A 19,316-nucleotide genomic window follows, 5' to 3' on the forward strand; every position below is an offset into this window, starting at 1 on the left:
TGAGAAGAGGCTTGCCTTCTAACTTCATGACATACGATAGGTAAGCTTAATATCAAGCTTCTCGACGAGCCCAGTAGAGACTCCTCCTTCTTGGCATGGGTGATAGCATTGAAGATCTTGAAGATGGGGTCGAGGATGAACTGGCAGAAAGCACGCTCAAGAGGCTTGCCATCGAGTTCACCAACCTTGGTCCACTTCTTGGTCTTGGGGTTGAAGTAGTTATCGCCCTACAATGGGGTTAGTGGGATTGCAATTAAAAAAAGATCATATGATGATGGTGATGGTTAGTGACATACCCAGAGACGCTCCATCATCTTGTTACGGTCAACACCGAATTTCTTGGCATACTTGACAGCGAACTGCCTCACAGTGAAAGCCCATCCATGAAGACCAGACCCGAAAGCAACAGTTCCCTTGTAAGGGTAGACCTGGACATCACCAAGTGCCTTGTCGAAGTAGGTCGCGATAATAACGTTGACGGACTCGATTGTTCTCGAGAATGACTGGTACAAATCTTCCTTGGTAACTTGCAGCTCAAGGAGGGCACGGTCCACCTTGTTGATGATACAGACGGGCTTGATACGCTCACCAAGGGCCTGTCGGAGGACAGTCTCGGTCTGGACACAGACGCCAGAGACACAGTCGACGACAACGAGAGCACCGTCAGTGACACGCAGGGCGGCAGTGACCTCGGAAGAGAAGTCAACGTGGCCGGGGGAATCGATCAAGTTGATCAAGAATTCATTTCCGTCCACTTTTTGGGGGATATCCTTGAGATCGTCCGGATCCGGTAGGTGGGCATAGAGGGAGATGGCGGTAGACTTGATGGTGATACAGCGATCCTGCTCGTCCTGACGAGTGTCTGTGAAACGGGCCTCACCAGCCTTTGCAGCGGAGATAATACCAGCACGCTGGACCAGAGAGTCGGTCAAAGTGGATTTGCCGTGATCGACTATACACTGTGTATCAGCAGTGCAATGCTTCTCTACGCCCTAAATAGATCAAAAGACCACATACCGTGAGCAATGACGGACATATTCCGGATGTTGGCCGGACGGTCCATCAATTGACGGATCTATGCAACAAAAGCATCGTTAGTTCCCCCACCATTGACATTGGCGCTCCATTTTACCACGATATATGACATGTGGGTAGAAAATGCCGTATGCAACCGGATGTAGCCATTGTGAGTTGCGTGAGAATAACGTACCTCCTCGACGGTGAAGCTGTGGGAGAGACATTTGTCAGCATCGAATTCACCACATCACCGTGGACAAAACCACCGAGAGAAGCGGGCGATGGGGGCCACAAGAGGATGTACAATGCATTTTTAATAGAAATGAAAAGTATTCACAGAAAGAGAGGTGAAGATATGAGGCATGTATTCCTGAGGTGGATACGTACTTGACCATCTTGACGGATTTGCTTGATTAAAAAAAGCCCTAGAGGCGGGGTTGTACGATAAGAAATTTTTTGCCGGTTTGATTTTTGTCTTTTTTTCTTCTTCCTTAGTCTGGTATACTATCGGTTCGCTTTGATTCTGTGAGAGTGAAGATCAGTGGAAGAACACACAAGACAGGATCGAGCGCTAACTCGATCTGTGAGAAAGCGGAAGTTTGAGAAAGTTCAGTAGGTGGGAGGTGGGAGTTGAGGATGAGGAGGGGAACAGGGAGAAAAAGCAAACAGAGAGGAAGAACGGAGATGAGGAGAGGAATCAGCCGAGACAGTAGTCACGCATGCGCAGTAAGGAGCGAGTAAGTAGACTTACAGCAGCAAGCGGTGGGCAGCGTGGCATTCACGAGTTCTCCCAGTCACTGTTGCTGAGGCAGTGGGTGAGTTGAGAGAGTTGCGTGAGTTGAGGTTGAGGTTGACGGATTTCAAATCGCAGGAAAGGGCGGGGCTTGCGATGCGTTGTGTGCGTTGTGCAGCCAATCACAGACCGCGCCGCCCGCCTGGCGCCCTGAGGTACTCCCCAAGTCCTTTCCTACCCCTCACTTGCTGAGGAGTGACTTCTGTGGTACTTGTCCTCTCACCCTCATTGATCCAGGGTTACCCGGAGTGGGTTAGAGAGAATCTTAGTATGACTGGGTTTCTCTCCGACTATAACTATGTATATGCACAGAAGCAAACCAAGAAAGAATACATACAACCCTATGCAAGATGAATGTAGCTGGATGACGAAAGAACTCCCCTGGCGACCATCCGCCCCCTATGACTAACATCCCGAACAAGAAAGAGAGAGAGAGAGAGAAAGAGAGAGAGAGAATGTGTGTGTGTGTGTGTGTGTGTGCGGGGGTGGGGAAATATTTAAACAAAAGTCATATCGAAACCAACATAAAGTGGCGCTGCAGCGAAGGATTAAAAATCAAGAAGATTTAAACGCAGCACCGAACTAAAGGAATGATAAGTGGTATATACATACAATAGCGTATGGGAAATAATAACACGTGTTGGAAAAGGGAAAAAAGCTAAAAGGAATTTTAGAAATCCAACGAGGAGATAAAAAAAAAAGTAAACAATAGAGCAAGCAGCAAAAAGACCAAATCCCCACTTATGCCGACCCCAAAATCTTCGCATACGCATCCTCCACATCTTTCGCAATTTCCATCAACGTCACAATGAGGATCTGATGCGTGATATGCGGCAGCTTATCCCGATGCAACCCAATCCACTCAAGCGGCGGCGTCGCTTCCCCCATATCCCGCAGCTGCGGCGTCTGGATCACCGGCGGCTCTAGCGCTGTATACACATACCGCGACTGCGGCACATTGACTACCGCCGTGATTTTTACCTGACCCGTATCCTCTCCGCCTTCGCTGCCCTCGTCGCGTTCGCGCGTAATCTTTACCGTCGGCTGTGGCAGCGGTTTCCCCAGCCGGCTGGCAAGGCTGTTGTTGTTGGTTAGTCCCACATGCCCCCGATTAAAACTGATGCGCGAGTAGTTCCAGCCAACGTCGACTTTACCTTCAAAGGAGCTTTTGAAGATGTAGTCTATCTGGTTCGAGTGGAGTGTTTGCCAGGTTTCCATGCTTGCGAGGACACGAGGTACGTTTAGGATCGTCCCGCCGCGGGATTCATCGGCACGCGTCACGATGTCGTGTACTGAGAGGTCTTCGGGTGCTGGCGGTGGGGCTCCCGTGGGCCGACTGATGCTGGAAAGTTCTACCTTGAGCTGGCCCAGTGTGAGCCCAAGTCCGCTGTGGATTCGTCCATCTTCAGCTGCGACGGAGAAACGCGCTTCGGCATCCAGAGCTACCAGTTTGAAGATCTGGTGGTCGTGGAACGTACCCGGGAATGCGCCGAGGTTGATGGATTTGAGAATTACAACCACTTCGGTGTGCAGCGATATCGGCATTTTCTGGTTATCGTCGTCGGCTTTCTTTGCCAATGGAGCATCTGCTGCTGGTTGCTGAAGAAGCTCGTCGAAGCCGATTGTGGATTTGCGACGCAGGAATCTTTCAATTTCCTTTAAGGAGGATTGATACGCGGTCTGTTTCTCTTGTACGAATCGTTGGAGTGCTTGGTATAGAGCTAAGCTTTGCGAAGCAGTAAGTGAGGTGCAGAATATTTGAACTCTATCTCCCTCCAGAATGCTGACAAGATAGTCCTTCTGCGATAATGATGTATTCCGAACGTTGTACATGAAAAACACGAACGACGATATATCCGCCACCAAGAATGGTTGATACTCGAAGGATACTTTCGTCTCTAGTTGATTGAACCTTGCTGATGCCTGGATCAAGGGAGTCTGGTATGCTTTTTGATCGCTGTCTGGCCATCGGATCGACGTTCGAATCTTAAAGTCATGCAACCCAATGATCCCGCTTAGCCGGCCCTTACTTTCAATAGCGATTTCCTCAAATCCAATGCAGAGATTTTGCTCCCAATCAGACGTTTTCTTCGACGTTAACCATAAACCTTTGATGGCGAAATCCGATTTACCTAAAGTCTGGCCTAGATCAAGGCAAATATCCAGCTGCGTTATCGCAAGTACAGCATTCCAAGGAAAAGAGCCAGTGGCAGCCATTTGCTGGTAGCGCTGCACGAGGTATGCATGCGTATCCGTAGCGGGTTGGGGTTTAGCTGGCCGCTGGGTCGGTGGGCCTTTAGGCGGAACCCAGATCTCCCGGAACAGAAGGAAGTCCTGAACTTGTTTGGCGTTCACATGAAGCCCTGTAGGACTGATCTTCAGGATTGCCGAAATTCCATTGTTAGAGCTGACATGCTTGCTATTTATCGTTGACATAACAATAGAGTCAACTGTCAAGCTAGCTGTGGATTCGGTGGAGTATACATGCTTGACCGAAGCATGTAACGAGTTAAACGCCAAAGCCATAGCAAAAAACCGCCTCTGCTCTGCTGATTGGACAGTATTGACTGTAATATAGCTGTCTTCAAAACGTGCAGTAGCCAAAACCCGTGCGATTGGTTGGCAGCTTAGGGTGAATTCCTGTCTGCAAATCCGCAGACCAATATTTAACTTACACCGCCCAAGGATGGTTGTAGGGTCATTTGTGCCCAGAGGTCTCTCAAGTGAGGACTTTTGGGCAGGTTGTTGGTTGTTATCGGAGAAGTCGTTCGTTCCGTCTGATTCTCCAACTACTTCTTTCACACTCTCAGATATTTGGGTGATCAGAGGAACAACAGTGGGGTAGAGGACATTGGTGGAGGCATCGACCTTCATTTCCGCATTCAAGGTGGGCTCCCCATCGCCAGAGTCTTCGTACTGGACTTTTAACGCTACCCCGGGAGCTCGCAGAGTTGCTGTGGTTTCAGCATCCTGCGGGATATACTGGCCGTACTTGCCTCCACCAGATGCTCGAGAATTTCGAGTCGTTGTTGAAGCAGCGCCTGTCGTCCCATCGTCCTGCCGACCTTGCAAACTGACGACGGCTCCGGAAAAATCAGCATCGATGAGTAGAGAAGCGAGCCTAATAATACTTGTGCTAGATGTTGTCTTTTTCTTTTCCAGAGGGATCGCAGCACTCCAAAGCCTGTTTGCTTTGCGCAGGTTGTCGCTGGCTAATGCGATCGAATCCTGAAGAATCCTTGCTGGCAGAATGAATTCTGATGTCACTCGAATATCCAACTCTTTCCCCGCGGCTTGAAATGCCAGTCGGCGCTCTCTTCCATTGGAGAGGTACGCCACGTTGAACACGGCCTCGGGTAGAAGAGCAGAATTTCGTGACCTTTTCGTCTTGTCCATCTGTAGAGGAACCATTTGAAGTTGCAAATCTTCAATCCTTAGACGGGCGGCGCTTTGTCTTTTAGTTGCCAGCTCTACCTTCCTGATGGAAAAGACGAGATTTTCTGGTTGTCTTCCTTGGAGAGTGTGGGCTGGCGTGGAAATGACCCAGCTCACTTGGATATTAGCGAGCACAACTGAGTACATGGCATTGAACAGATTTTGAGTCTCGGCCTGCTCGCCACGGGTCTCCATGGACGACATCCTTTCTGGTGCAGTGATCAATCGCAGTCTCCTGAGATGTTTGACCTCCTGCGATAAATCGAGAGTCTTCAGTCTCTCTTGAAGGTGGGCCGCAATATCAACAATCATCATTGCAGTCTCGGCATATAGTTCGATTTGCAAACTTTTGTTGATTACATCATATGATCGCACAACATCACCATCATCATTGGTCTTTGAAGTTCCCAATATCTGAGCGTCGAGAAGTAAGGTACCATAATGATTTGTATGCACCTCATCGCGTTTCTTGAGGTCGAAACTAATGCGAGATAGACGGAGGTTAAATTCAGGATAATGAAGAACGGGTGCATTGAGAGAAGCATTCTCTAAATGGAATTGCACCAAGCCCACTTTAAAGTTCATGTCCGCAGAGTAATCCTTACTACTCAAACCAGGAGCAGTTGCAAAAATATTGACACCAGCCAATGTGAACCGGACCTTATATATGAGGTCATGGTCAGAAGGCTTCATTTTGGGTGAACTATAACCGTGAGAAACAAGGCGGTCAAAACGATGGCTAAGAATTTTAATATCGTGCTCCAAATCTGACAATAAATGCGACATTTCCGGTCCATTTAAAGCACCAAGTAGGTTACGTACAGCTCCAGCATCGACTTTGGTGAGTTCCATGGTTATATCGATATCCAAAGATGTTTGATTAGGAGGCGTCTCGACAATGATACGCCCGTTGATAGGAGGGATATCAAGGGCAGAAATGATGCTCGAATCCGCCTCATTATCTGTCCAGAACTTGTGTGAATTATTCTTCAGGTCAAAGTCAAGTTCTAATTTGGAACCCTTCGCAGGGGCGATAGAGAGTCTAGCGACCTTTCCAGAAATAGAGTAAACTAATGACGGAAGGAGTAAAAATCGTACATGGTAATCATCCAAAAACATTGCAACGTGGAATCGATGGATAATCATTCTCTTAGCTGTGGTAGAATGTATTTCGCGCTCTGATTGTGATGATTCGATCGTAGAAATCAACTCAATAATATATTTGACTTCATCCTCCACAATTCGATCAACCACTTGAACCATACCAAGGGGATCTTCGTTCATATCATAGAGTAACAGCCGGCACGCAGCTGCGGATTTCCAGTCATGTTTAACACGGGCCCCGCTGACCTGTGAGGTGTGCGAAACGAAAACATTGGGGCACATTAGCCTCCAAATCATCAGGTCTTTTAAGCGGCTGCTAAATTGAACAGAAGACTCATCGGAGCTGACAACCACACTTGTAGAACTTCTTGATTCTTGCCTGCAAGGTTGATGGATCACTGAACCTTTAATGCCACTGCCTCGCAGAGAGACATTTATGTTGATTCCGTCAACAACGACTGATCCATCATCAACTAGGAAAACAAACTGAATTTCGTCGGTCTTAGCGGCCGGCCTGGCATCATGTGAAACCTGGGCTGGTGGGGCAGTTTGTTTCTGTCGTCCTGATACCATTTCAAGGATCCCCTCAACAAGTTCACAAATTTCCCATTTAAGTCCCAAGGATATATTAGAGCAGAACGTCTGTACAGCTAAATACTGGCTGTGAGGTCTGCCGGCAGTTTGTTGCTTTAACGGACTTATTCCGAGGTTCAGCGAAGTCGAGAAACCTTGAAGTGATAATCTACTTTCCTTCGGGCCAGGGTCTAAACAAAACCCTATCCTATTCATATTTAAAGTGAAGATTTGGTTTGCCGGTTCACGAGAGTTAGCATTTCCCTCTTCCAAATTCCCCCAAATTACTTTCATCACAGCGCTGTTTTTGACATGGGAAAGATCCCAGGTTCTCCAGCGGTCAAAGTTGGATAATACGGTAGTTTGAGCATCTGGCGGGCATGAAATGGTATTGGCTATGCAATTCGCAAGCCAACTTTCGAGGTTTGGTCAGCCGGTAAGCAGTTGTAGATATTCCGCAATCGAGAAATGATTTTCCAGGAATCATGAAGTCTTAAGTGATCCTGAGCGGCTCGTAGCACGTATGACGTCCGTGTCAGAAACAACGGATCAGGTGTTTGGGAGCCGTGGCTAGTAAGAGTATAGACCAAGCAGCGAAGTCGTCTTGTGTAAGCTGCGGAGGCTTTTTGAAAAGGTGCCACAATCGAGTTGACTAGGTTGGTAGTACGGTCAATCAGGAATGCCGAGTCTTGGACGGATTTGCTTGAGGTGGCGGTTTCGATATCTTGAATCTGAACATGAGAGCGCTGCGTCTCTTCTTCGAACGCTGACCAGCAAATTATGTTTTTCAATGTACAGTGTACCAAGCCTTTACGATCAAGCGCTTCCATTTGCTCTCCATGAGCTGACAGTGAAACTTCATCAGCCGCTAAATGCATCGTGAAGTCTGTCTTGGGAGGTCGTGCATGGTCACCCCGTATGCTTTCGACGCCGGTGCGAAACGTGGAACTAATATGAGCAAGCTTTAAGTCATACTGGTCACGGAAGTTTCCTAATTGGTCCGCATCCATTGACTTAGATGAATTGATAAATCGAATATGCAAGCGGGGGAAAATGAGCGAAAAGTTGGATATTTTCTTGGGACCTGCAATTGCTTTTTCATGCGCTAAAATTCTTGAAATGACACCGGCCTGGAGGTTGTCAATGATATCAACTGGATGCGCTGGCTGTAGTTCATCGAAAAGCGAAGATATAGCGGAAAGAGCTTCTGGGGAGCCCAAGCCACGTAGACCACATTTAAATTCATAGTGGAAAAAGATCTGGGTAGCATTTTCATATTTTGATCCAGAATCAAGTGTGATATTACTGCCCAGGTCCCACTCGCTCCGTTCTGGCATATCGTCCGAGTTGGGAAACGTGGGAACGCCGCCAATATCAGGTTCTATCCCATTGAAATGGAAGTTCGGAATGGCCCATGGGCTGGATATACTGTTAGTGGGGCTTAATATGTTGTTCGGTCCCCGTGCTCCATCGAAGCCGTGAGTGGTTTGGCGTCTAGAGGCAACCGTAGCATCCGTAACATCAGAGCCGTAGGGCGGCACGCGGCTAGAGTTTGGGAAGTTTCCCCGCTTCGATCCAGAAGATCGAGAAGACCGTATCGAGCTTTTTCCACTCGATATATACGGAAATGGGGATGACGAAATGGAGGAGTCTTCGTAATATTTAGGAATCGAGTGAATCGGTTCAGGCATAAGCGGTACAGGCATGGCGGGTGGGCTGACCTTATGGTTGGCAGTATTTAGAGAAAGCTGCGCTAATGTATTTTCAACATTGTGAAGTAGCCAAGGTGTCCTATTGGACCGCTGATCATGTACGCGGATATGCTCTTGTTGAAGACCACGGGAAACGAAAAAGTCCGATTTGCGTTCCATCATCCTGAAGAATAGTGACGTTTGGAAATATCCATAGGTCTTGACCGTCTCTCGCGAGGGCTCTCGCAGTCGAATAGCTGCGTTTCGATCTACTACAGCGAGAATAAGATCGGGTAAATTCAGGTTAAGCCGCGAAGAAAAGTTCATGTCCACCCAATCATTGAAGTCAAGGTTGATAACTCCACAGTTGAATAATATGGCGGAATCCTCGACTAGGACCCAAGTCCGTATACGATTCACTCTGGCTCGCACAAACGTCACATCGTGGATTTCGATGGGGTGGAGCGGGGGTAGTGCATTCTCCTCATCGTCGAAAGAAAATGCCAGAAAATTTACTGCTGATGCAGCATATTTTAGAAACGAAGGAGTACATTCTCCGACAATGTATCCAACTTGAAAATCCCAATTGCAAACATAAGTTGGTTCGGTAGGAGGCAGCCCGAAAAGGCGATGACCGTAGATAGATAAACCATCCAGAAATAACTGAGTACTTGAGGAAAAATGGGAACCATCGGGTTGGGCTGAATCTATAACAAATTCCGCCGGGCCAAATGATGTTTCCATGTCCATGTAATAATTTGTAAACCTCAAATCGGTATCAAAAGTTACAGTGTCTATTCTCACACAATTTGTACGGTCATAGATATGGGCGGGTAGAAAAATGCTGCCATTGTCTGCGTGAACCTGGATAAAGATGTCAAGATCGTTTGTTTTCGGTGAAGGATTCATGCCACCACTCTCTTCCGGCGTGTGAGTTGTAGCGAGTAAGCCTTGATATTCTTCCAAGGTTTTGAAATGAAGGTACTCGCCGAAGTAGTTCTCCTTTATTTTTAAAAAGTGCCGTATTAAAAATCCATAGAGATAAAGCTTAGGCGAAACACCGACTATATCGAGTGTTAACCTATCCGTTAGGGTTGACGAGGTTTCAAGATTATACTTGTAACTACCTGTTAAGCCCATCCTTTTGAGCGTCGCAACGGAGTTATCGTGGAGAAAGGCGCGCTGCGTGTTCCACAATGGTGTCATCAATTCGATTGATCCATTTGACAAATTAACATCGAATCCTACAGCATTGCTTTTTGGTTTATATTTCTCGACAGGGATATTGACGTGGGAGGTCAGGCGCTCGCTGTGTATGACGAGGAAAGAGTTGTCATTAGTATCGGATGGGTTATTTATTATGTTTGAATCGTTGACGTTCAAAAAGAGCTTGAAGTTCGTGAAGGAAAAGTCAATGTTGTAGCGGAAAGGCACAAATGTATAAAAGTCAGGGGGAGGTCCCGAAGTCCAGTCATTCACTAGGTCTATCAGAAGGAAAATGTGGTCTCGTAATAAGAAAAGTTCCAAGTTTTCGCTGTCAATGTTGATGGACCAGGAGCGCCGGATATTCCACTCCAATGGATTCGACAAGTCGAAAGAAATCTTCTGCACCCCAGTGGTCCACAATAGACCATGGTTTACACTAGATGTCACCCTGCTCCCGCTCAGGTGAAGGTCCAACTGATTTTGGTACCCTGAACTTGAAGCGACCATGTCCATTGAATATCGAATTGTGGAATTTGCCGCTATCCGGATGGCAAACCAACCAAAGGGCCTAATATCGGGGCCATGGGTACTTTTTTCGGCGTCCTTATTTCGTGGATGTTTTTTGTCTTTCCGGTGTTGCGATTTGGAAAGTCCCCCAACAGCATCAGCCCGATCTTTCCACAACCAATCTTTGGACGCTTCTCTGGTTGGAATCCGCAAGGTAGTATCTTTCTCGATGTTGATGGTTAATTTAAACTTGGTGCTTTGACGAGGCGTATAGGGTTCAAGGGGTGGAGATGGCTGTGAATCTCGGTAAAGGTTCGGGAAAAATACCGTCTGGATACACACACGTTCCCTGTCCGCCCAGGGGCCATAGTTAATAGTTCCGCCCCCAATGCACAGTTGCATACCCCACTCGGGGGGATCCGCACCATTGATATCATCAGAAAGCTTATGAACTGAAAGTTGCGAATGCATTCCGCCCCTTGGGCACTTTCCCCGGCACATCCCAATTAATAATTTGAGGAGCAGTTGGGGCAATCAATTATGGTAGAGAACCCGGCCGTATTCGATAGTGCTCCAACTCTCATGTACATCTCGATCATCTTCGTCAAGGTATCGAGTCACCCGAGCCAACGAGATCCACTGGCAACCCCGTTTTTGCTGGAGGCATTTGAGATGCTCCACGCGTTTCCCTTCCCGCACCTACGTGGTTTGACTCGACTGAAGTCTGGAAATATGGGATCAGGTCACGAACATTGTGCCATATTCTGCGTCTGTGGTGTTGATATCTCGAATGAAGGTCCCTTGGGTTTCTCCCTCTTTCTTGGTCTCCTTTCGCTGCTCGTAGCCCGCTGGCAGTAGCTTGCTGAGATTGTTTAAAGTCTGGATTGGGTTTCATTTGAACTACAGGGTGGCATAGGCGAAATTCAAATACATGTCTGAACATGTCTAGCGGGCCAGAGCTGCTAGCATCAATGTGCCCACAAGCACTTTCAAACTTTGCGGTCAAAAACGTTTTTGTGTTTTCGTTACCAATAACCATAGCTCCTTTAGTGCAAACCAACTCCAGGGGAAGAAGAGCCAGCGGTTTGGAACGTGACGCGTCTTTTGCTGAGCTCGCCGAAGAGGAATCTAAAGCTTCTTCCGAATTCGATTCTTTACGAAATAAACGGATGCGAGTGCGATTGGCTAAAGTTGACGGTTCAGACTGGCTAGGACGTGAAGTAGCCGATTCAATGCGAGAGGGGGAATGTGAACAATCCTTGTTATCAGTTGATCCACTACCTGTTTGCGCTGAGTTACGTGATTCCGATCTCTCATTATTCTTTCCAGTAGCATGATCACTTCGGCCATTGTCGCTACCATCAGGTTCCCTTCTCGGAGTATATCCAAATCCAGAGAGGATAGTATCGTAGGCAGCACTCCTGTTATAAACAAACCACTCGAGACCCTGGATTGTCAATTCCAACCGACAAGGCAGGCGATTTCTCTTAGTGGCCCCACCCTGCTGGCTGGTGCTGGGGTTTGGGCTTTGCGTGCTTTCATCCGAATCAGACTCTCCCACCTGCTCTCTCGAGAATTCCGGACCGTCTTCGTGATTTCGAGCCAAACCAACCTTACGTACGGACCGAAGCCAATACTTCCATGTCAGGTAACCTGATTGTACCAATATCGTCTCATTCTCTCCGTGATAGCGAAATCCTTTGAAAAATATCCTTCCGCCGAGTAGGGAAATTTGAAGCGCATGGATATCGATATAAACCCCGTAGTAATGCCAGGTATAGGCTCGGATGGGATACGAAACAATGGTAGCAAAGAGCCTATTGAAGTAAAATAGGAAGAAAAGAGTACTACGTCGCGATATCAGCTTTAGATGTACTTCCTCTTCAAATATGTTGGGGATCAAGACTCACAGAATGCCACAAACAATGAGTTCAACTAAAAACACCCTGCCAATAATCAGCCCCACATCAAAAGCTGAAGGATCGGAAATATTACCAATTAAACTTGGGAATTACTGAAGCCAGTGACTCGGCTGTTAATCTGCCTCCTTCCATCTTATCGAGCTATGCAAAGTCGATGGTATCGAGATTCGGCTATCCCATTGCAAGCAAATCCTCCTGCAGATGCCAGCAACCATGTCTCTGCAAGGAGGCAAGGAGTACCGCAAGAGCAAGGTTTCAAGAATGGCATAATGTAAGTGATATTATACCGAGGATATCAGGGCCAAACATCTTCATAGGTGTGGATATCTATTCGACTTTTAACGGAGTTAGGTTGAGTGCCGAGCATTATGATAAATAATTGCCGTGCTGAAGGTTCCAAGGTTGTGTTTGAATGTCACGGGACGAAGCTTCCCAGCTCCAGCAAAAACCGCCCTCGACCTGCCCAAACACCCATGAATCTTGGTTACGGTGCTGCTTTGATAAACACGACAGACTACTCGACTCTCCTGTCAATCTGCGATAGTAAATGGTCTGTCTCCCTGCGCGACGCCACTCCATGGTGACCCCTAAAGAGAGCATCAAATCCGTCTTGGCGTGGACAGAGCATTGTTATGGTGCATGATTCAATCCGCGGAATGACCTCAAGGCAACAATGGGCCAAACAACATCACAACCGTGAAAGATGCATTCGATCACGCCAACAATGACGAACGCCTCCGGCTCTTCTGGAGGCACAGGGTCTAGCCTGGCCAAGGTTACGGTCATCGTTGCAGGTGTGGCATCTTTGGTGGCTACATTAATATCTCTAATGTTTGTCAACAGCCTCCTGTCTCTACTTGCACGATATCTTTCTTGTGACATTCCGCTGATTTTGATTTCTACCCTAGATCGATATGGCTTCAAACGTAAGCAGCGCCTTTGCTCCGATATGTATATATATCACCGGAAAATAACACAGGTGGTGCAGGAAAAATTATCGGAAGCCGCTGCTTCAGCGTTATGTTGTGAGGATACTTTTAATGTCGGTTGATGGTTGCCCTTTCATATAAATTTGGACCGGCATGCTAATAGTCACTTAGGGTTCCGATATACTCTGTCTCGTCGTGGGTGAGCATAGTTTCGTTGAAAGCCTCTGCTTTTACAGCACCGATCCGTGATATCTATGAGGTAGGGGCCCTCGATTAACCTGAGGCATACTGGAATCTTCCATTAACTTGGTGACATAAAAGGCATTTACGATATATACATTTTTTCAACTCCTTATCAATTTAGTTGGCGGAGAACGAGCTCTCATAGTCATGACACACGGACGCGCACCTGTACAGCATGCTTGGCCGCTCAACCACTTTCTTCGCAAAGTCGATATTTCCGATCCCCACACCTTCCTTGCTATAAAGCGTGGCATTCTGCAGTATGCATGGTTAAAGCCTATCCTTGCTTTGGCTTCCATAATAATGAAAGCTACCGGGACATACCAAGAGGGCTATCTTGGGCTCTCTTCGGGATACCTGTGGACCGGGATTATATACAACATAAGCGTCACGCTCAGTCTTTATTCATTGGCAATGTTCTGGGTGTGTATGCACGATGACCTCAAACCATTTCGCCCTGTTCCTAAATTTCTTTGCGTCAAACTCATCATCTTTGCCTCATATTGGCAAGGTTTTTTTCTCTCAATCCTACAGTGGCTTGGAGCTCTACCCAATGGCGTTGCAGGCTACAGTCCAGATAACCTTGCCGCAGCAATCCAGGACAGTTTGATTTGTTTTGAAATGCCTATTTTCGCCCTTACCCACTGGTATGCGTTCTCCTGGCATGATTATGCCGATGCATCTGTATCAGCTGCGCGGATGCCAGTGAAGTTTGCTATTCGGGATGCATTTGGAATCCGGGATCTCATCGAAGACACCAAAGAAACTTTTCGTGGAGAAAACTATCAGTACAGACTATTTGACTCTGGTGATAATGTAATAGCGCATGAGGAATCTGAATCACGCTTAGCCAGAGTGATGGATGGTATGAGATATGAAAGGGGTGGGAAGGCTAAATACTGGATTCCCAAACCAGGAAAAGCAACAAGTCGAACGCCCCTCTTAAGCTCGCCAACCAACAGCCGAAGGAACTCCAAAGGCTGGTCGAAACGAGGTAGTGCAAATGATGGAAACCTGGATAATGATGATCTGGAGGACATGACACTCAACGAGGAAGACGAAAGACTCTTCGCAAATGCGAGAGCATTAGAGTTCGGAGATTATAATGTAACCAATCACATCCCTAAACTTCATCTATGATGAACTAACTTACCCTTTAGTATCCAGTGATAACGGCCAATGAGGTGCCACCCGACCAGCGACTTCCGCGACGGACGAGGTACTCGGTATCCAACCCAGCTCGAAACAACACCGAATCAAGCTATGTAAAGAGAGCAGCTAAACATAGAAACAGACGCATTCATAATAACGAAGCGTCAGAGAGTTCATCAGGCCGTAGGTCAAATCGCAATTCGAAACGCTCTGTTAATGGAAACAAAGAACACAGCAGCTCCAGCATCTCCCCCCAGTCCCGTTTGAGGCGGAGCCAACTAATTGATCTCGATATGGATGACGTCGGCGAGACCGAACGTGAACGCTTTGGGGCGCCTGGGGAACAACAAAACATAGTTAACGAAGCCTGTTTAGCGTGAGTGGCCAACTTCCGCAACTTAGAAGTTCTATAAAAAGCTAATCCAGCTCTGAAGTGATCAGCCCGTAAATGCGAACGGCCGATATGAAAGCATCGAAGGCAGGCGCATGGTCGAGCAGCCGACAGAACAACTCAGATCGGCTGATGAGGATAATGAGGCAGACACCGAAAGCCTTGCAGGGAGAAACATGGCGTATGGGTCATTCAACGAAGAACGCGACGCTTGGGGTGGATGAATTTAGGACCAGTGGCTTTATGAGTGGGCGGCGATAATTATTTTGTTGCAATATATCCAATTTATTGGCTCATGGATCAAGCCCCTTTTTTTTCTTGAATGTGTACTTACAGTACAGTACATGGCTTATTGGCATGGCGTTCTAGGAAAGTGGAAACGGACTTTCTACCTAGTCAGTGTCTCTTGAAACAGCGCAAGGGGATATCATTAGCCACTTTTTGTTTCGATTCATTTCTAGTTTTGATATGCGGCGATAACAATGGATGAAACTTCCATGGTTGTTTGTTTTGAGATTTATGAGTTACCCCTGATGTGCTTTGGCTCCGGAAATATTCGACGGTCTCGATCGAACAAGGAAGTATTTAAATGTCATCCTACGCCCTGTCGATTTTGAGAATAACTGATCAGGATTTCTTCCTTACGCGCCGTCCAAAACACAAACCGAGTTGCATAGTAGATGCGAGGAACATCAGAAACGGCCTTGCCCTGTTTCCGTTTTCCATCAGTCAAACACAGGACAACCCTAATAATAACACATAATGCAACCACGTCGTAGCCCACAGCATAGTCCGCCCGGGCTCTTGGTGTTTCACGATCTGCTGCGTAGACCATATTTTGTCGTCGTCAAAAGGGGTCGAAAATCCAACGGGGCCCGAGTACTCCCTACATACGACAAAGATTTGACAACGATTTGATACAATTGACGCCTTAGTTCATCAAGATCTAAAGACAATTTTACCTGGGGCCCTCGTTCTTCAGGGGCGGGCAGACAATACGGAATGGCGCTGTTAACTATATTGCCGACTCGGAAGAGCAAAGGGCATTCCAGTAACTTTTTTAACAATTGTGTTTATATATTTGGCAAAGCAAGGTGTATCCGGGGGCGGTCTCGTCCCAGCGGCATCCCGAACCGCTGGAGGCTCACATGGATTGCCGGCAAGGACCAGGCACTCAATCATCTCGAACTTCTTGCTGTTGCTAGGTGGTTGTCCCCCCAGTGGATGGCTGGAGCATTCTCCCACATGATGGCTTGAAGACCAGGTCAGGCCCTTGTCAAGTTTCCGACCACCCCAACCCTCGTCGTCGCACAATTGCCCAGGGGTCTTCGGATGGAACGAGAGAGAAAGGGATCAGGATGGCGCTGCGTACGGGGGTGCTGCGACATGTGTATCTATAAAGTTTAGTCGTACGCGCCCGGACTTAGATTGAAATACTCGAAAAATGTTAGCAGAATGTGTCCCAAATGATACCGACATGGATTTCCGGCCGCCGAGTGCGTTTGCTCAGGACGGGACCTAACCTTTAACCAGAGAAGCAGCTTTTGAGGGAAGACGACGATGAAGAACAAATCTCATCATGCTGCAAAACGCGAGTAGCAAAATTGTCGCTAGAGATTCCGCGTATTCGTCCTCATCGCCATCAGTTTGCCACGGGATATCGAACTAGAGTCCTGCTTCACGGCTTCATCAACTGTGCCACACGTCCAATACACAGTGAACCTATCTGATAAATCTAGAACTACCAAGCCTGCTCAGTATTGCTCTGCCGGTATATCCAAGATGAAACTACATCCATTCCCTGAAGAACAATGGTCCTTCGATAATAATTGCTTGGATTTGTTTTGCGCGTTCAGCGGCCGAACCGCCGAGGCATTCTTACGGGCGCTAGAATATAATATCCGATTGTAATAAAAGAAAAATAGGGGTTAGGCGTCCATGCCTAGAAGCAGCGGGAAGGGCCATTATTGCGCTTCCACATGCGGGCTCCCTTTTTAAGCCCGTGAGAATAACTAACAACAAACAGGGGTAGGGTACGGAGGAAACAAGAGCTCTCCTACACCAGCGCCATGGTGGTAGTAGAGGAGACGAACCGATCCAAACCTCCAACAGATGGGCCTTATCTCAGCAAGCTCAGCCGCTTCGCAGGATAATTGTGTTGGGGGGATTGGATTGGGTGATCCGTACCCCCTATACCACCAGGGCGCTGGTGGTGATTGAACTCTTTTGCCCTTAAAGGATTTCTGAATATTCTTCTGCTCATATAATCGAGCATTCCTTTCCTTATAAATACTGCCTATAACTATCAAGATATAGATAGACAAGTTAGTTTAATTTAATTTATTCCTTTTATATTGATATTCAGTACGGAGTACTTGGGACATCGGCTGGTTCCTTCCATGGACAATTGCCTGGACCACATTCGCGGCAATAAGATAATCCGTTCCGTTGTTTATATGTGACCATCAGTTCCCATTATCAAATATCTTAGTCCTGGTCCCATCCACTTTACACAGAATATCAAGATTTTTTAATCTCATTTCTCTCATGTTTTAATAATTCTAGTCACTTTACACTCCCATTCTGATCCTGGTCCCACTAGAAATCACGCCAAGAAAATAGTCCCAGCGGCCAGTTTATTTGTAACTGAGCAAATACGGCATTGCAGGGAGATTACAATACAATTATTGCCTTTAGAATGGATCCTAAAGTACAAGAATTGTTGGCTAAACTCGAGAGAGGAAGGGTTGAACTCGAGAGAGGAAGGGCTGAACTCGAGCGAGAAACACGACGGCGTCAAGACGCGGAAGCTGAGGCGAGACGCGAAAGAAGGCAACGTGAAGAAGAGCAACGACTACGTGAAGAAGCGGAAGCTCTAGCTTCGAGGGCAGAGTCATTAACACTGCCTCTCTTTCTACATGCCTGCCATGAATTGTTGGTCGCGATCCAGATTGTGAAAGACCCCAGTCAAACAACTCAAGGCGCGGTAACAAGACCAACAAATCGGAGGGTTCCATCTCACATCATGTTATGGAAGACATTCGCTGAGGAGCAAATGAAGGTGTGGCACAAGCTCAATCAGCATTCCCATTTCTTGACAGAAAAGTTATTCCCCTCCCTACATCAGCTCGACTACGTCCGCAAACATATCAGCCCAATTTCCTCAGAGTGGGGTCTTCGGTACTACGAACGGGAAACGGTAGAAAATCAAGTGCGGACCATAATAGACCGAATATATGAGAATGATGAGCTTAAGAGGGCGTTCAGCTTGCGCGGATCGATTACCTTTGAAAGCCATGCTAACCTTGGGCTTTCAACACGAGCGGCTGACTTGAACCCAGGCGATCAGCAGTTGTCCGTTGAATCCGCGGTCGGGACTGAATCAGGTGCCGGAAAGAGAATGGGTGAGAAGAATAACACAAAAAAAAGGGAGCCCACGATGGTCACAAGAGGACAGGCCGATCAATTCTGCATCTATCGCCAAGATGGCAATCAGGACATCCCAGTGCTCGCTATTGAGTACAAGGCACCCCACAAGCTCACTCAGGATGAAATCTTGAGAGGGCTGGCTCAGGACATTCATCCTTTCAAAGAAGTAATTGATAAGGACTCAGATGATCCTGATTTCTGCTCAAAGCGGTTAGTTGCTGCTGTCATCACACAGTTGTTCTCCTACATGGTTGCCAGGGGAGTCCGGTATGGCTATGCATGCACTGGAGAAGCCTTTATTTTTCTACGCATTCTTGACAATCCATCATCCGTCATGTGTTCCGTCTGTACTCCCGGCCTAGATGTTAAAGAAATCAATGATGACAGTCTCCATTTAACTGCTGTCGCTCAGGTACTAGCATTTACCTTAAGAGCTCTAGTGTCCCCTCCTGCCTCGCAAGAGTGGCATGATGCCGTCGCGGAACTTGGCATCTGGCCGGTTGAATACTCGGATATCCTGGAGCAAACACCTCCAACCGCTCGGCAGAAGCATGCCTCACCTCTGTATCGTGGCCGACGCCCTTCCAAGCTTCCTCCTTTTCAGATGAAATTACGACCCAGATGCCGGCCACACACAGATATTGTACCCCGATCAAGAAGCCCTTCCCCCTCAACATCTCCGTCTCCATCTCCATTGCCGCCATCCGCACGCCGTGGACGAACTGCAAATGCTCAAGCCCGCTCTAACCCGGATCAAAAATCTGATAAGAAAGGGAAATCTGCTGAAGACAGTGATGTGAATTGGATAGACCATACTGCTGAATCACCAAATATCAAAAGCCAACCTTACTGTTCCCAGCAGTGCTTACTGGCTCTACGAGATGATGGTAACGCTTGACACCTCCTGCCCGAACTATTTAGCTC

At 47.3% G+C, this 19,316-nt stretch overlaps 6 protein-coding genes across 6 annotated transcripts in view; 2 read left to right on the forward strand and 4 right to left on the reverse strand.

The window, feature by feature from the left end:
* The window catches only part of HCAG_05988 (hypothetical protein), a gene marked incomplete at both ends in the record, with an annotated part of 2,935 nt that extends 1,523 nt beyond the window's left edge, over positions 1-1,412 (reverse strand). The window contains 5 exons of the mRNA XM_001538333.1: positions 36-227; positions 297-952; positions 1,018-1,075; positions 1,211-1,226; positions 1,405-1,412. Coding sequence (XP_001538383.1) covers positions 36-227; positions 297-952; positions 1,018-1,075; positions 1,211-1,226; positions 1,405-1,412 — 930 coding nt within the window. The remainder of the gene's footprint in view (positions 1-35; positions 228-296; positions 953-1,017; positions 1,076-1,210; positions 1,227-1,404) is intronic.
* Positions 1,413-2,551: 1,139 nt separating this feature from the next.
* HCAG_05989 (predicted protein) lies at positions 2,552-6,922 on the reverse strand (the record flags this gene model as incomplete). The annotated part of the gene is made up of 3 exons (XM_001538334.1): positions 2,552-4,377; positions 4,486-5,905; positions 6,068-6,922. 3 exons carry the CDS (start codon positions 6,920-6,922, stop codon positions 2,552-2,554), a joined length of 4,101 nt encoding a protein of 1,366 aa, XP_001538384.1.
* Positions 6,923-7,317: 395 nt separating this feature from the next.
* HCAG_05990 (predicted protein) lies at positions 7,318-12,557 on the reverse strand (the record flags this gene model as incomplete). The annotated part of the gene is made up of 5 exons (XM_001538335.1): positions 7,318-9,677; positions 9,741-10,656; positions 11,030-12,173; positions 12,237-12,261; positions 12,536-12,557. 5 exons carry the CDS (start codon positions 12,555-12,557, stop codon positions 7,318-7,320), a joined length of 4,467 nt encoding a protein of 1,488 aa, XP_001538385.1.
* A 415-nt stretch (positions 12,558-12,972) lies between these two features.
* HCAG_05991 (conserved hypothetical protein) lies at positions 12,973-15,187 on the forward strand (the record flags this gene model as incomplete). The annotated part of the gene is made up of 6 exons (XM_001538336.1): positions 12,973-13,079; positions 13,349-13,436; positions 13,595-13,843; positions 13,955-14,527; positions 14,581-14,948; positions 15,007-15,187. 6 exons carry the CDS (start codon positions 12,973-12,975, stop codon positions 15,185-15,187), a joined length of 1,566 nt encoding a protein of 521 aa, XP_001538386.1.
* A 233-nt stretch (positions 15,188-15,420) lies between these two features.
* HCAG_05992 (predicted protein) lies at positions 15,421-15,798 on the reverse strand (the record flags this gene model as incomplete). The annotated part of the gene is made up of 2 exons (XM_001538337.1): positions 15,421-15,455; positions 15,609-15,798. 2 exons carry the CDS (start codon positions 15,796-15,798, stop codon positions 15,421-15,423), a joined length of 225 nt encoding a protein of 74 aa, XP_001538387.1.
* A 2,604-nt stretch (positions 15,799-18,402) lies between these two features.
* On the forward strand, positions 18,403-18,754 carry HCAG_05993 (predicted protein; the record flags this gene model as incomplete). The annotated part of the gene is made up of 2 exons (XM_001538338.1): positions 18,403-18,482; positions 18,628-18,754. 2 exons carry the CDS (start codon positions 18,403-18,405, stop codon positions 18,752-18,754), a joined length of 207 nt encoding a protein of 68 aa, XP_001538388.1.
* Positions 18,755-19,316: the final 562 nt, after the last annotated feature.

This window comes from Histoplasma capsulatum, genomic scaffold (genome assembly GCF_000149585.1).
Source record: "Histoplasma capsulatum NAm1 scaffold_7 genomic scaffold, whole genome shotgun sequence".
Taxonomy (NCBI): domain Eukaryota; kingdom Fungi; phylum Ascomycota; class Eurotiomycetes; order Onygenales; family Ajellomycetaceae; genus Histoplasma; species Histoplasma mississippiense.